This window comes from Gnatocerus cornutus, unplaced genomic scaffold (genome assembly GCF_029298725.1).
Source record: "Gnatocerus cornutus isolate USDA-ARS CGAHR unplaced genomic scaffold, icGnaCorn1.1 ctg00000023.1, whole genome shotgun sequence".
In the NCBI taxonomy this organism is placed as follows: Eukaryota; Metazoa; Arthropoda; class Insecta; order Coleoptera; family Tenebrionidae; genus Gnatocerus; species Gnatocerus cornutus.
In genome coordinates, this window is record NW_028275375.1 from 5,674,171 (window position 1) to 5,687,617 (window position 13,447).

The following is a 13,447-nucleotide window of genomic DNA, read 5'->3' on the forward strand; positions in this document are numbered from 1 at the left end:
ATCCATAAGTTACTTGATCGCGGGTTTTATGGTGGCGCAGCGATAAATTAGACGACAGGGCCGGAGTGAGGAAATTTATAAATAAAAGGGGACGAGTTGGCTGAGTCTGACCTTGAACTAAATATGCAAATATTTGTTTTTATTCGTGAATTTGGAAGGTGGTGCAATTAAACTTGTCAGATACTACAAATCTATTAAGAACCAATGAAAATAAACATGAGTTACATTTTGAATCAAAATTTTATTAATTTTTTTTAGTTATTCCTATTAGATATAAAAAACAAACACTTTTCTATTTCTCTCCCTAAAATAACACAGAGCAATATAAACAGAATGAGAAGTGAAATGTCCAATGATTTCGAGCACTTAATTTTGAACGTCAAGAATAAAATAAAGAGAATTTATGTGTTATTCTAAAACATTTCACATCACATTTTACATTATTACAGTATTAAGGGACTGACAATATATGCATCAACAGGTTAACTGAAAACTGCCATGAAAACAGAAGTTACAGAAGAATTGTTTCAAGTATTGTCCATTGTAATGTACACTTGAGGCAGTCAAAACAGTGTATAAACACTGCACTTTGGTTATTAACACATAACTATATTAACAATTTAAATGATAATAAAAATATTCTGCTCTGCCTTATAATTACAAGGGGTAATGGTTCATTATCATACTAGAGATACTTACAACTTAGAACCTACTGCATAAATAAATTAACAGGGCAGCGAACAAACCGTCTTACATCAATGAGAGATTATAAACTTTTAATTAATACCACCGAATGAAACATAAAAAATTCAAGTTTGTCGCTGCTGAATAAAAATTTCGAACCTGTTGCGTTATCCACTGTTGAGGTAATCAAATAACGCAACCGAAACAAACACAATAAACACTTTACACGGCAAAAAATGAGAAACAAAACGGACAAGTTTCGCTAGCCACAGATTTGATCACTCACACAGTCAGTTTTGTAAGTACTCTCTCAGACGCAGGTAATAAAAAAAATAATTATATAATAATAAATGAGAACACGAGGACACTGCTAATATGCAATATGTACATTTAAGGAATGAAGGCGATTATTTTTAATGACGAGGTAATGAATATGTCAAATCGCCCAAGCGATCTGTTTACTCGTCTTCATCCTCTTCAGCCTCTTCTTCATCTTCTTCTACCTCTTCAGCCTCAGGTACTGGGGTGGCTTGTTGAGCAGGGTGCTGATTAATTTTCTTCTTATATGCAGTCATTTCCTACCAAAACGCGCATCAGCAAACAATTATTAAAACTCTCTCAATACCTTCTCATAGCGAGCTTTATCCTTGTCAGCCAGAGCTTCGTACTTCCCCTTGACTTCAGGCTCGGCGTCGGCCCATCTTCTCCCCAACTCCTTGGCGATGTCCCCAACGCCAAATTCAGGATTCTGAGTCTTGACTTTGGCGCGCTCATCGTTGCTAAACCAAAAGAACGCCGACCTGCGCCAAAAACCCAAATTAAAGTAGAGAGTAAGCAAACATTTTTGTCCGATCTATGGTGGCGCCATCTATCCATAGTTTTGCATATTATATCAAGATATCACGATATCAAGAAACGGCAAATGTAAATAAAGAAAATATAAACTTTTCTGAAGGATTCATAAATATTTACAATTATTCAGTTGTTATAAAAGATTAAATCAATAAATCACAAATAAAAATTAATTAACTTGTAAGTTTAATGATGTCTCCTAAAAAATCTTGTGTATCACGGCCAAAAAAGAAACACTTTTTGGCCTTGGTACACAGATAACTATTACAACCACGTCATTTTTGGCTGTCCGAAAAAGTCTATCAATTTGTTCCACAGGTACGAAACAAATCCTTCGCGCTTTTCCTGGCGATTTAGCACAGGATTATAACCGAACAACCTTGCAGTTGCCGATTGATCAAACTGTGCAATCAGCTGAGTTCATTCAAAAATAAAACACACTTACAACGAACGTTTGGGAGCGTTCGGATCCTTGTTTTGTTTCCTCTTCTTGCCACGTTGCTTCTCTCCTTTGGGAGGAGTGTAGTTTTTCATTTCGTCGTCGTAACGCTTCTTATCGTTCTCGGCCATTTCGTGGAAACGCTTCTTTTCCTTGTCCAACATGGTCTGGAACAAACGGGCCGATTAATCAACGGAATTTTAATCGATCTTTAAACCCCATCAAACATTCAGGATATTGACGTGTCCTCCGCGGTGAAAACGATATTTAACCTTAATAATTGATGGTTTTGCACGGGGAGTTTGTTATTCCATCAAGTCACATGTTTTGCCCCCATTTGTCGTCAATTTTTTATTTCTGGAAACGGCGTAAAATGCTTATCCAAGGACCGCTTTTCTTTATCGCTGCAAGTAATGGCGGTAATATCGAACGGACCACAATTAAAAGTTTCGATAATAAAATCGATAAGTCAAACAAAAAAAATTATCGCCGTTTTACATTCCAGCTGGGACGCTTAAACTAATGAAAGTACGTGAAGGCAAAGGGTTCACGTACCCTCCTCGAATTCACCCTTTCTCATTCCACATCACCATTGATTTTCAGTCCTTGCAATATAAAGCGGCGCTTGCGTAAAATTCATATGTACGCCTTTATAATTTCGTCTAAATATCCAGGATCCCACCTCCAGAGAATCAAATTAATAACTCTGGAAAAAAAAGGAATCTTCGGATGATCGATGGGGATGGAAAGGGCGCCACGTGAAAACAACCCTTAAGTGGTGTCATTTTAACCGTCCGCGAATTCGTCGATTTGAATAAATTTAAACTAGTGTGGGGCTCGAGCCGGCAACAATGCGACCACCGTCTTTCTGCTGCAGATGCGGACCCGAAACCTGTTTACCTTCGCCAAGAAACGAGATGGTAATGTAAGTCTCCTCGGGCGCTGTGGGCTGGATCCCAGAAACCGGGGTGAGAGCCGTAAAATCTCTTTTTTACAACAACCAACTCACAAAGGGTTTGCCAGGAATGAGTTTGTATCGAGTTTTCCGGCAAATTTACCAAAGAGTGATTAATTATTTTTTGCCGGAGAACAAAAACAATGAATAGCAATTTTGACAAACCAGAAACGATTTTTTTCTGTAAAGGTTAATGGCATACAGGTCTCATGGTCATTAAATTGTTGCTGTAAAAAATTATGCCCCAGGGCAACGTTGAATTAGTCGCTATCGAGTGAGGCATCGGCGGAAAAGCGGCGATTTTCGGGAAACTCGTCTAATTTATTTTTAAAAAGATTGTAAACACGAAGTTTCGTTGAATCTTTTTTGCGCTCACACAATGCAAAACTAAGTTACGAAGTCAAAGAATGTTTGATCGAGTTTTTTAATGTTTCCGACTTTTAAATTACCCTTGAAACTTTCCCTGTTGTAAAACGAAACAACTCACCTTCCACCTTTCGGCGCATTTCTTAGAGAACTCAGCAAAGACGACATTCTCTTCAGGGTGTTTCTTTTTGTGTTCTTCTCTGCAAGTCTGAACAAAGAATGCATATGCGGTCATGCGACCTCTTGGTCTAGCATCGGCTTTTGCACGCGGCATCCTTCCCTTGTTTTGGTTTTGAGCTAAGACGTTGGTCACCTGCTGCTGCTGATGCTGTTGATGGTTGTTCTGCAACTGGTGCTGTTGCTGCTGCTGCAACTGTTGTTGCAACTGCTGTTGCTGATGCTGCTGAATCTGCTGTTGCTGCAACTGTTGCTGTTGCAACTGCTGCTGGTGCTGCAACTGTTGTTGCTGTTGCTGCTGCTGCTGCTGCTGCAGATGTATGTGCTGCTGCTGCCTCGCTTGCGCCTCAGCTATCGCCTGGTGATGCTGTTGGATAGCAGCCTGCTGTGCTTCCGCCTGCTGCCTATGCACCTCCTGCTGGTGGCGTTGGGCCTCTTGGTGCCTCTGTTGCGCTTCTTGCTGCTGTTGCCTCTGGGCGTCTTCTTGTCTCGCTTGAGCTTCTGACTGCTGCAAAAAACGAGAAATCATAAGTTGACCTCACCCCCGCTGCACGAAAAATTTCAACAAGAATTCCGATAATTAAACGGAGAGATTAATTAAAATACGCTGGCAGGTTTATGGCGGTCAATTATTTCGTTCTCGGGCGCACCCAAGATGAGACCACCTGTCCTGACCTCCAATGTGCGGCCACCGAGGCTTATAATGACCCCAACTAAAGGGCGTTATCGTGCTGTACCTCACTAACTAACTTACAATCTCGCTTTATGACTCCAAAGCGCGGAATGAAGACGTTTATTACAGACTAATTCTATTGTTGACGTAAATTGTAAATCGATTTCGCGACAAAATTGCACAATAATTGCCGGAACACCCCTTCGATATCTTAAACTGTCGCGTTTTTTTAATTAACTCCGCACCGTAATTTACGAAAATTATATGGACGAAGAACTGGTTTGACCTGCGACTCGGACAAGAAAGCATTAATTATAAATTTCATAGTCGTAATTCATTAATTGGAAGTACGTTGTCACGATTTTCGCAAAATGAAAAAATCCTCAAGGTTACCGAAGAACGAGTCATAAAAGTGGCGAAGAAAATCTGACAAGTAATTCTGACACTTGATGGAGAATTCGCGTGGAAAAGTTCGACTGTACTTTTGAATGAGTGGTAAAAATAGAAATATTTGTACAATGTGTAGAAACGTTTCATTCATTTAAAAATTGGTGCGGATCAATTAATTACGGTTTTAATTAATGATTTACAAGTTTGTTGAGTAAATGGGAATAAAAACAGATATTTATCGATTGATCGTGGCTCTAATAATCGGTACCTTCTGGGAACGTAAAGTACAATAAAAATTACGTTGAATTTAATACTTTTAAAAATGCTGCAAATTCAGACTTTAATGGCCGTTTTACGACTTGCAAGTTTTAGCAATTTAAGAAATAACGAACACCTGCTTCAGTTTGAAATTTTCGCTTTGGTCGACTACCTGAAAAATTGCGAGTTATAGCCCAGATGTATCGTTTTTTGACTGTTATTTTATGACACGAAGAAGTGTTGCAAGTTTTTGGGCTCTTTGAGTAAGAAAAAGGTCTTCCAGACAAAGAAAGCGAGTGTATAAAATTCGGGTGTAAAACCGGCGACGGGTAGAAGACCGCCAGGTTTAGTGCGCTGGTTGGTCCGAGGGTCAGAGACAGGTAGGCGGATTAGGCTTTAGACCGGGGGTTCGAAGTCGGTAAAACGTACCGGGGGAGGGGGAGTCTGTACAGGTGGCATGGTCTGTTGTTGCTGTTGCGACTGTTGCAAATTTTGCTGCGTTTGTTGCATATTTTGCTGTTGCATCGCATGCATAGAATTGTCCATGGTCGCGGGTGGGTACCACCACTGCGTTTGTGGGGGTGCAGGCGCCCCGGCCGCATTCCCACCCCCGAGCCTGTAGTCATAGCCGGGGGCGCGCGGCGTGGCGGTGACCGTCGTGACGGCGGGACTTTGGAAGCTGCTGGCCATTTTGTACGAGAACAGCTGGTGGTGGTTCTGCGAAGCGCCCGTACTGACGGGATCGTGCTGGGCCGCCATGTGCTGCTGCTGCATCAAGTGCTGATGCTGCAGCTGCTGCTCGGGGGCGGCGACGACGCCGGGCCACCACATCGCGTCTCCCCAAGCGCCGCGGTGCTGTTCCGACATGGCGCTCTACGGTTCGAGGGAGAGAAAAGGGTGCGCTGCCACCCCAAGATCGCTTAACATTCACCGCACCAGCGCCGGAACCATCCTAGAGCGTCGCGACGCTCGCACCAATTCAAACAAAAACTTCAATTTATATGCACACACACACGCACACCAACTGATTTTGAGCCGAGCGCGCCTCGTTCGAACCGCCGCTTCACGAAATCTGGCAACACGGAAAAATACGGCGAGGGACGCCAATACCGGCGGCGGAGACAGCGCCCTCACACGCAGCGGAGTCGGTGAGAAATTGGACCGGCATTCGCCCTCTCCCCGAGCCCCCCCGTTATCCAGCCGGAACCTAAGACCGGTCGTTCGCGAGAAGAAAGGCCCCAAAAGGCGCAAGCGCCACTGCATTTTTGGCGCCCGAACGAAAAGCACAGCCAAAAACTCATCAAACACAGCAAAACCGACATCTTCCGTTACCAAACGCAACAATCCTCCAAGTCCAACTGCATAAATTTTCATTTTTTTTTTCGCTTGGGGTTACAGCACCCTCGAAGTTTCATGGACTATTGATCAACGGAACGTTACATTCAGACAAGAAACTTACTGATCAACGACTTAATTTTACGGCGCCATTCAGTTCTGAATAAACATTACCATAATAATTACCATAAATAACAATATGTCTCGCAATATTTATGCCGCAACACGAGGAATCGTGAAATCAAAATAGTTTAAAGACCACTGTTTACACACCGCAGACCTTGACAGTGCAAATATCGCATCAACCATGAATGAAGAGAAATCAGAAGAAACTTTTACTCTTTCAGTTAAAATTTCTGTATACTTACCCCTCTGGACAGAGCACGAATTAACAAGACAACATCGATGGTGAAACAATGGGGGAAGGGTGCTAGAAACAGGGGGCACAAGTCTAGTACGACTAGTAAAAATGTATCGCATAAATTAGGTTTAGCAGTGTTGGTTAAACTCGAAAGAATATTGCACTACGAGGACCTAAAGTGTGACATTGTAGACGTAATTTATGAAAGGTCACGTGGTCAGTATGATGAATGAAACAAAGAAATTAACAATCCTTTATCATTATAAGTGAAAAAATGCAATTTCGGATGTGATTAACTGATTAGTAACAGCAGTGTGGAATCTAATTAATGAAATTTAACCGACAAGTGTACAGATATGAAGTACTCTCATTTCATAATATCACTTTATCTTACAACTGAGCTCTTATCACTGTAGCGTTACTACAAACTTCGACATCAAAGTCGCGTTTGTTCTTTTATGTAGCCAAACAATACAAGACTGGAAAATCGTGCCCCCTGTTCCTTTAATTATCGTTTTAAAAATACTATTCGATCAATAAAAAAAATGCAACATCCAAGTGTTAATTAGTGCAGCAATTCCCCTTTTTCGTCACCGGCCTGTAATTAAAATTCAGGTGCAGCAAATGCTTGAAAAATCCGCAAAACCCTCTGATTAACAATCGCGTTGTTAACATTCCAAATTTGAAGTTTTAATTAGTAATTTTTAATTAATTAAAAAAAGACGCATGCGCATAAAAAAACGGACGCCGTATCCACATTTATCAGGCTCCTGGTATCCGTCTGCCCCTTCCGCCGCCTTACCCGTCACCGGTCAATAAGACGACCGAAAACGCTCCCGGGCTCGCCGCCTCCAGCCCTACAATTAACTTCCTGCATCCGCTTCATTAATTCTTTAGATATCAAAGCCCAAAAACTACATGGGTGTGTGGAAAGAAGTGACGTCATGGTAATTAGCACCGCGGTACCCAAAATGGCGGAGATGATTACAGGAAGGGGCTTGAAATTCCCGCCAATTCCGCGACGGTTAATAGAGGCGGCCAGCGAGGTGACCCAATATGCCTGCAATTGACGCGCGATCGGAAGAAAAATTGATCCAATGCAAATGGGTCAACGCAATGGGCGATTTTGGTTTCTGGGAAAATTACGACTAAAAAGATACGCGATGACCTCTGGTAACCTTCGTGTGGCGTCTGATTATATTTGAATATTTCCAGGGGGTGTGTGGTTGGGGTTGGAAGGCGGCAAAATATCATTTTTTTGAATCGGGTTCGATATTCGAAAATTGGGGCGAAGGCGAAATGCGCCGCCTACGTCATCAATAAAAGTGTGGTCAAAAAGGCCTAAACCGCGTCTTCACGTCGAAAATTGTGCGAAATCCGCCCGCAATCCGCTAGTTTTCATCGAAATTCAATGTATGGGATAACGCGTATTAGCCTTTAGCATAGGGAAATACATTGTACAAATGGAGTCGTATACGCTTATGCAGCTTGCCATATGAACAAAGCCTAGTAAAAACAAGTCCCGATAAGTCCGAACTGGGGGCCCGCAGGGCCCCCAGATTTTCTCCAAAAATCACAAATAATTCCGTCTTTGTTGAAAAAAATCACCAAAGTCCCCCGATCGCCCGTTTGTCCGTAAAAAAATAAAAACGGTCGTCAACGGGCGACCCAATGCTATCCTTATGGCAGCCATTTGCTATCCGTTATATGTATAGAGCCGAGCATTTCGTGAATTTGAGTTCGTTCGCTTGCAAACGGCCGACGCACTCCACCGCGAGAAAATTAACGAAGAAATATTAAAAACTACACGTACTATAAATATGATTCTATGACAATTTGTACATGCAAATATATAAAAATTTCTTACCTGAATCTCCCAACAAACTAACACACGGCTTCGTTCGTATTTGGACCCCACGCCACTTATGCGGTCTATAGGAGAACACAGGCGCACGCCATTGGTCCGTTTCGAAAGAAGCGCGAGTCATTTGCCAATCACAACCAATGAAAACCATTTTGTTATATTTCTTTTATGAACCAATAATATACTTAGTTACACAATAAATGACTACGGTGTTTATGGATACGCGACGCGGGAAAATAATTAATTTCGGATAATTATGGAGGAGCGGACGAGGGTGGTGTTCACGCAAGGGGTGCAGAAATTTAGGGGCTAAAGGTGACGAAAGTATAGGTTAGGTGCGTGGGTTGGGGGCGAAATTCCAGGCGCGGGCTTTCACGCGATTTTTATGGGGCAAATTGCGATGTTTCGGTTTAAAAAGGCCCTAAATTGGGCACGTAATTGTTATTTTACGCTAGGTAGGCAACACATAATACACACTTTTTCTTACGTAGTACGAAAAACCTTTTCCACCTTTTGAAAATACATTAAAAACTCGACTTTTTCAAACTCACTGAAATTTTATCTTAACAATTTTGAAATGAAGCAAATACAAATTAAAAGAATCTAATCATAGTATGCAACCAACTGTACACTTTATTTTAATTAAATTTTCGTACAAATTACTTCGAAGTTACTTTATAAAAAGACAAGGTGGTGTAGTCCCCGATGCAAACAATCGGACATCGACAATGCCAAGTAACATTACTGGGAAGAGTAACAGAAACTGCCAGTTTCGGCTGATTATTTTGAACATGAACGACTTTCAAAGTGTTATTCAAGTTGTTGATGGCAGCCACTAGTTCCCCAAACGGACTGAACCTGATGTGGCCCCCAGCTTCCGTGAAAACCAGATTTGAATTAGTAGGAACGCTGAAACGTTAAATTTAGCCCCCATCAAACTTTAATTATCCATACCAAGGTTTAGATAAGTCCCAAATTAGTAACTCTCCCAGTTGTAACGAGGCGACAAGTTGTGAGTCTGAGGGGGCCCAATGGCTACTCGACAGAGGTTTCCCGTAATCAAGCGAGAGAATTGGGGCTCGAGTTTCAACGTTGTAAAACCTAATAAGGCCGATTTTTTCAGCGACTAACAACTTTGAGCTGTCTTCTTTGTGCCAACAAACTGACATTCCAGGGGATGTTAAGGGTAAAGTTGCTACACATTTGTACTCTTCAGTGTCCCAGAGTTTGGCGGTGTTGTCGTCGCTTACAGACGCTAAAAAAGTGTTATCTGGGTCGAATTTCGTGTCGTTGATGTAACTAGAGTGACCATGGAGGGCCTAAAAACGAATTAACTCTTGCAGGGAGTGATAATAGTCCTTACTTTCACCACGTTGTTGTCTCTTAGGTCACTCTTCAAGACTCTCAAAACGTAATCCGCCCCTGCCGACGCAAATATTACGTTATTCGGCAAAATACTAATTGAACTTTCAGGGGATATAGTTATGGAAGTACAATGGATATCCTGGACAAATTCGGCCACGATTTCGCAGTCAAGCACCTGCTCCTACAACGGAGGTTAATAAAGGGTAAGAAAAAGTGTTAATACGTACGTTAATGTTGAGGTGCCCCAATAAAATCGTTTTTTCGAACCCGATAAGTATGAGGTCTTGGGAAAGGACAAAGGGGGATATTTCGACGACTAGAATCTGGCCGTATTGGGAGAGGTCCTTTTTAAAGACTTTGGAGTTTTCTACGCTGATTCCCATCGTTTTCGGCCGGTGCACTTAACCTCAAAAAATTTGAAAGTCTCATTTGCCCGAATTCTCGTTAGTTCGAAATTTTTTTCTTATTTGAATATTGATCCTTTTATTTCAGTGGCGGCTAATATAAAGTTGTGCAGGCCTTAAATGGCATTAAAAGGGCCAAAATTAAACTGTAAACTACTAATAGGGTTGTAACTACTTAAAATTATTAACATTCAAGACTTTTTATAAGTAGTGAATGTCATTTTTTTTCTTTTGTTTTATGAAATACTTTGAAAGCCGGTTTTCCACAGCTCAATTTTCGAAAAAAGGGCGGAAAGGGAGAAGAACAAGTATCAAAATACGATTTATTTATTGTATAACGGCACAACAATGTTGCGAGTTCGAATATTAAATTACAAATAAGTAAAAAAATATTTGGCTATATTTTCCTTGCGCTTTGAATATGAAACTCATGGCACGCTTTGTACTTAAATTTACATCAATTACCCTACGTTCTGTACAATCACAATTTGCAGCGCTTTGCACTTTAATTTCGGTAAAACTACATCTCTATGTACACTATCGCCTTTCATGATTCTTTAAATAATGTTTATACGTGCAGTCGATATCCCTGCACGAACCGTTAACTTCATATGGACACATAATAGCGAGAGGATCCATGTACCTAATAAAACCAAAAATAGAATTAACAAAGAAATAAATCAACAGTTGAATACATCACCTCTCGTAGGCATTAAAATTTAAAGGTGACACGTATTCAGGTATAGCAGACTTGACCTGAGGTTTCCTTTTAAAAATCTGATCAATATCGTTCGGATCGACTATATCTATCTGACAAATGTCCGTTTCGTCACTGTTACAAACATCCATGTCCTCGCAATCGTTATTCGTCGAACTTGTCACAAATCCGGAAATCGTAGCCTCGTCTGCTGCAGTGAAGGACGCTTTAATCGGTGTCGACGTAACAGGTAAAGTGTCTATATTCTTGACACCGTTTATCTTATCTGTTTTGAGTTGTTGACAGCTGGAAAAGAAGATTGTGCAAAAATGTCGTTGAAAAGTGAAGACACGAGTTTTGAGGGGATGATCGCCGGTTCTACTAACCTCTTATCAATCTTTTCTTTTTTAGTAACTAACTCTCTGACGAGTGTTGAGAATCTTTCGTGAGATTTCGAGAGATTGTTTCTGGCCTCGTTCAGCTCTTGAAGGAGAGATTTGATGCGGTGTTCTTGTTTCTTGCGTTCGTTGCTCGTTGCTGTTATCTTTCTTATGATTGGAGTCAGGACCTGATACTTGCTTTGTATCTGGAATCTTTTAACCGGCATGGATTGTACAAGAAAATATTGACACAGTGGTGATACACTGCAAACATTCAGGAGGTAAATCAAAAAACAAAACGAGATTTCTTCACTCCCTTTTTCGACCTCGAGACCCACATTTTTGCAGATTATTCAATAAAGTGAATTTTTGTTAATTGCCGCGTTACTTAACAGTGAAAAGATAAATGAAATAAAACAAGTAATACCTTCCATTCCTCTGCGTCTTAATCTCCTTCAGAGTCCTTTGCAGAGTGGTCAACTCTCCCGTGATCCTAGCTTTCCTCCTTTCCGAAGTTTCTCTTGCTTCCGTCTGGCTGCTGTTAGATTTTGACGCCTCTTCTTTGTTTGTTGTGGGAGTTTGTACAATTATTTCAATATGTGACACTGTTTTATCCGCCACCGCTTCGAGTTTCAAAGGTGCGCCCTCAACGTCCACACAAGGGGGCTCTTTGACCTTCTTCTCAATCGCTAGTTTTTTTGCTTTTTTTCTCCTCTCCGCGTTTCTCAGTCTTTTGAGTAACAGTTGGTACTCAATTTGTTGCGATTTGGGCAGAAGTTTAACAGCTGACTTCTCTAAGATGGTCTTGTCTTTCAGAGTCTCGACTTTTTTATTGGCTGTTTCAAACTTCGCTCTTTGTTCTTTCAGGAATTTCTCTACGTTGCTTGTTATGTCAGTTAAGTTTGTTATTTTTGGGGGTGGTTTAAGGGGAGGCTCTACGGATTTTGTTTCTTCCTCCGAGTCAGAGTCGTCGTTCACGTTGATAATCAGAGGCTTGACCAGTGGTTTTGCGACGACTTTCTGAACGACTTTGTTAATCACGACTTGTTTATTAACGATTTTATTAAGAGTATTGCTTTTAAATTTGGTAATGGATCTCTTTGGAAGCGCGGGTAGTACAACTGGAAGCTTAGGGGGTTGTTTTTTAACTGGTTCCTTTGGTGGTTGCACTTTCGTGATCTTTTTAGCCAACCCAGCAAGAAGGGAAGCCCGCAGAATGTCTTCATCCTCTTCCAAATCCACCTCAACTTTTTCAGTATTCTGTTCATTTTGTTCATCTTTTGGAGTATTATTTTCTTTGTTTTCTGTTGTCTGGAGTGGAGTTTCTGTCTCTTGTGCTTCAAGTAGCGCCTTTTTCCGTTTCCTCCTTTGACATTTGTTCAACACCGCCGTCTTGAGCGCCTCCATCCGCAAATTTTCGAGCTCTGCGTCATCGATTTTATCTGAACTCTCTGCGACGTGGTTGTCTTTAGCTTGGGGCTCTTGAGGGGGCTCTAGTGGCTCGATCACAGGTTCGACGGGCGCTAGACCGCCCATGGCCTTAAGTCTTTTCTCTAACGGATTTTTATGAGCTTCGTCATTCTCCGCAATACGTATGGCCTCTTTTAATTTCCCTTTGAGATCATTGGGTGGCGAGTTATCACTATCTGAACTATCATCTGATGACACACGCACGCGTTTACGTCTTTTACGTAATTTTACTTTACATTTGCGATGTAATTTTTTTTTATATCTAATCTCTTTGCTTTTGTCGATTTCACTATCGCTACTTAAAGGAAGTGCACGTAAATTTTCGTTAGATGAAACAAACTTACCAAAGGCTGAATCGATGATGGAATTATCGGAAATATCTTCAAAATCATCATCATCTATTATTTCGCCTTCTTCCAACTGTTCACTTTTTACGTTTGCATCCATTTTTGGATGATTTTAATAACGAAAAATTGATTTAAACGGTCATGAACAGTCAGTAAAATTGAGAACAATCTGCCATCAAATGACAAAAGATCGGCTGGTGCAGAGCTACCAACACCACAAACAAAGTTACCAGATTTTTTTTTAACCACTGAAAATACTCGAATCTTCACTTAATTCGCGTTATTCGTGGGGTTATTACCAAGATTTACACCAAACACGCTCACATTATTCATCTTAATCACCAAAGATAATGAAAATCCGAGCACTAAATCATTGATTAGGTGGAACAAGGTTAGAACGATACCAACCCAACAAAAACAAATGTCACTA

The 13,447-nt window shown here is 41.1% G+C and overlaps 3 protein-coding genes across 4 annotated transcripts; all 3 read right to left on the minus strand.

The window, feature by feature from the left end:
* Positions 1–221: 221 nt before the first annotated feature.
* LOC148166615 (uncharacterized) lies at positions 222–5,738 on the minus strand. Of its 2 annotated transcripts, none has more exons than XM_088049262.1 (5): positions 5,224–5,738; positions 3,418–3,978; positions 1,982–2,142; positions 1,310–1,484; positions 222–1,262 (listed from the first exon to the last, which is right to left on the minus strand). In XM_088049262.1, the coding sequence occupies exons 1-5, from the start codon at positions 5,659–5,661 to the stop codon at positions 1,143–1,145; spliced, it is 1,455 nt and encodes a 484-aa protein (XP_087905388.1). In that variant the 5' UTR covers positions 5,662–5,738; the 3' UTR covers positions 222–1,142. The 2 variants fall into 2 exon arrangements, with proteins under 2 accessions (XP_087905388.1, XP_087905387.1); XM_088049261.1 differs by having other exon boundaries at positions 3,418–3,981.
* A 3,223-nt stretch (positions 5,739–8,961) lies between these two features.
* On the minus strand, positions 8,962–10,189 carry LOC148166616 (nucleoporin Nup37-like). Its single transcript, XM_088048802.1, has 4 exons — positions 9,947–10,189; positions 9,718–9,900; positions 9,309–9,673; positions 8,962–9,263 (listed from the first exon to the last, which is right to left on the minus strand). The coding sequence occupies exons 1-4, from the start codon at positions 10,100–10,102 to the stop codon at positions 9,014–9,016; spliced, it is 954 nt and encodes a 317-aa protein (XP_087904928.1). The 5' UTR covers positions 10,103–10,189; the 3' UTR covers positions 8,962–9,013.
* A 245-nt stretch (positions 10,190–10,434) lies between these two features.
* Positions 10,435–13,302, minus strand: LOC148166617 (uncharacterized). Its single transcript, XM_088048801.1, has 4 exons — positions 11,628–13,302; positions 11,207–11,413; positions 10,824–11,126; positions 10,435–10,766 (listed from the first exon to the last, which is right to left on the minus strand). The coding sequence occupies exons 1-4, from the start codon at positions 13,115–13,117 to the stop codon at positions 10,661–10,663; spliced, it is 2,106 nt and encodes a 701-aa protein (XP_087904927.1). The 5' UTR covers positions 13,118–13,302; the 3' UTR covers positions 10,435–10,660.
* Positions 13,303–13,447: the final 145 nt, after the last annotated feature.

Coding starts and splice junctions, on each gene's coding strand:
- LOC148166616 (XM_088048802.1), bottom strand. CDS start 10,102: ATGGGAATCAGCGTAGAAAACTCCAAAGTCTTTAAAAAGGACCTCTCC. Junction 9,674..9,717: donor GAGACAACAACGTGGTGAAA/GTAAGGACTATT, acceptor ATTCGTTTTTAG/GCCCTCCATGGTCACTCTAG. Junction 9,264..9,308: donor TGGGACTTATCTAAACCTTG/GTATGGATAATT, acceptor TTAACGTTTCAG/CGTTCCTACTAATTCAAATC.
- LOC148166617 (XM_088048801.1), bottom strand. CDS start 13,117: ATGGATGCAAACGTAAAAAGTGAACAGTTGGAAGAAGGCGAAATAATA. Junction 11,414..11,627: donor AAGACGCAGAGGAATGGAAG/GTATTACTTGTT, acceptor GCCGGTTAAAAG/ATTCCAGATACAAAGCAAGT. Junction 11,127..11,206: donor AAAGAAAAGATTGATAAGAG/GTTAGTAGAACC, acceptor CTTCTTTTCCAG/CTGTCAACAACTCAAAACAG.
- LOC148166615 (XM_088049261.1), bottom strand. CDS start 5,661: ATGTCGGAACAGCACCGCGGCGCTTGGGGAGACGCGATGTGGTGGCCC. Junction 3,982..5,223: donor TACAGACTCCCCCTCCCCCG/GTACGTTTTACC, acceptor CGTTTTTTGCAG/CAGTCAGAAGCTCAAGCGAG. Junction 2,143..3,417: donor AATGCGCCGAAAGGTGGAAG/GTGAGTTGTTTC, acceptor CGTTTGTTCCAG/ACCATGTTGGACAAGGAAAA.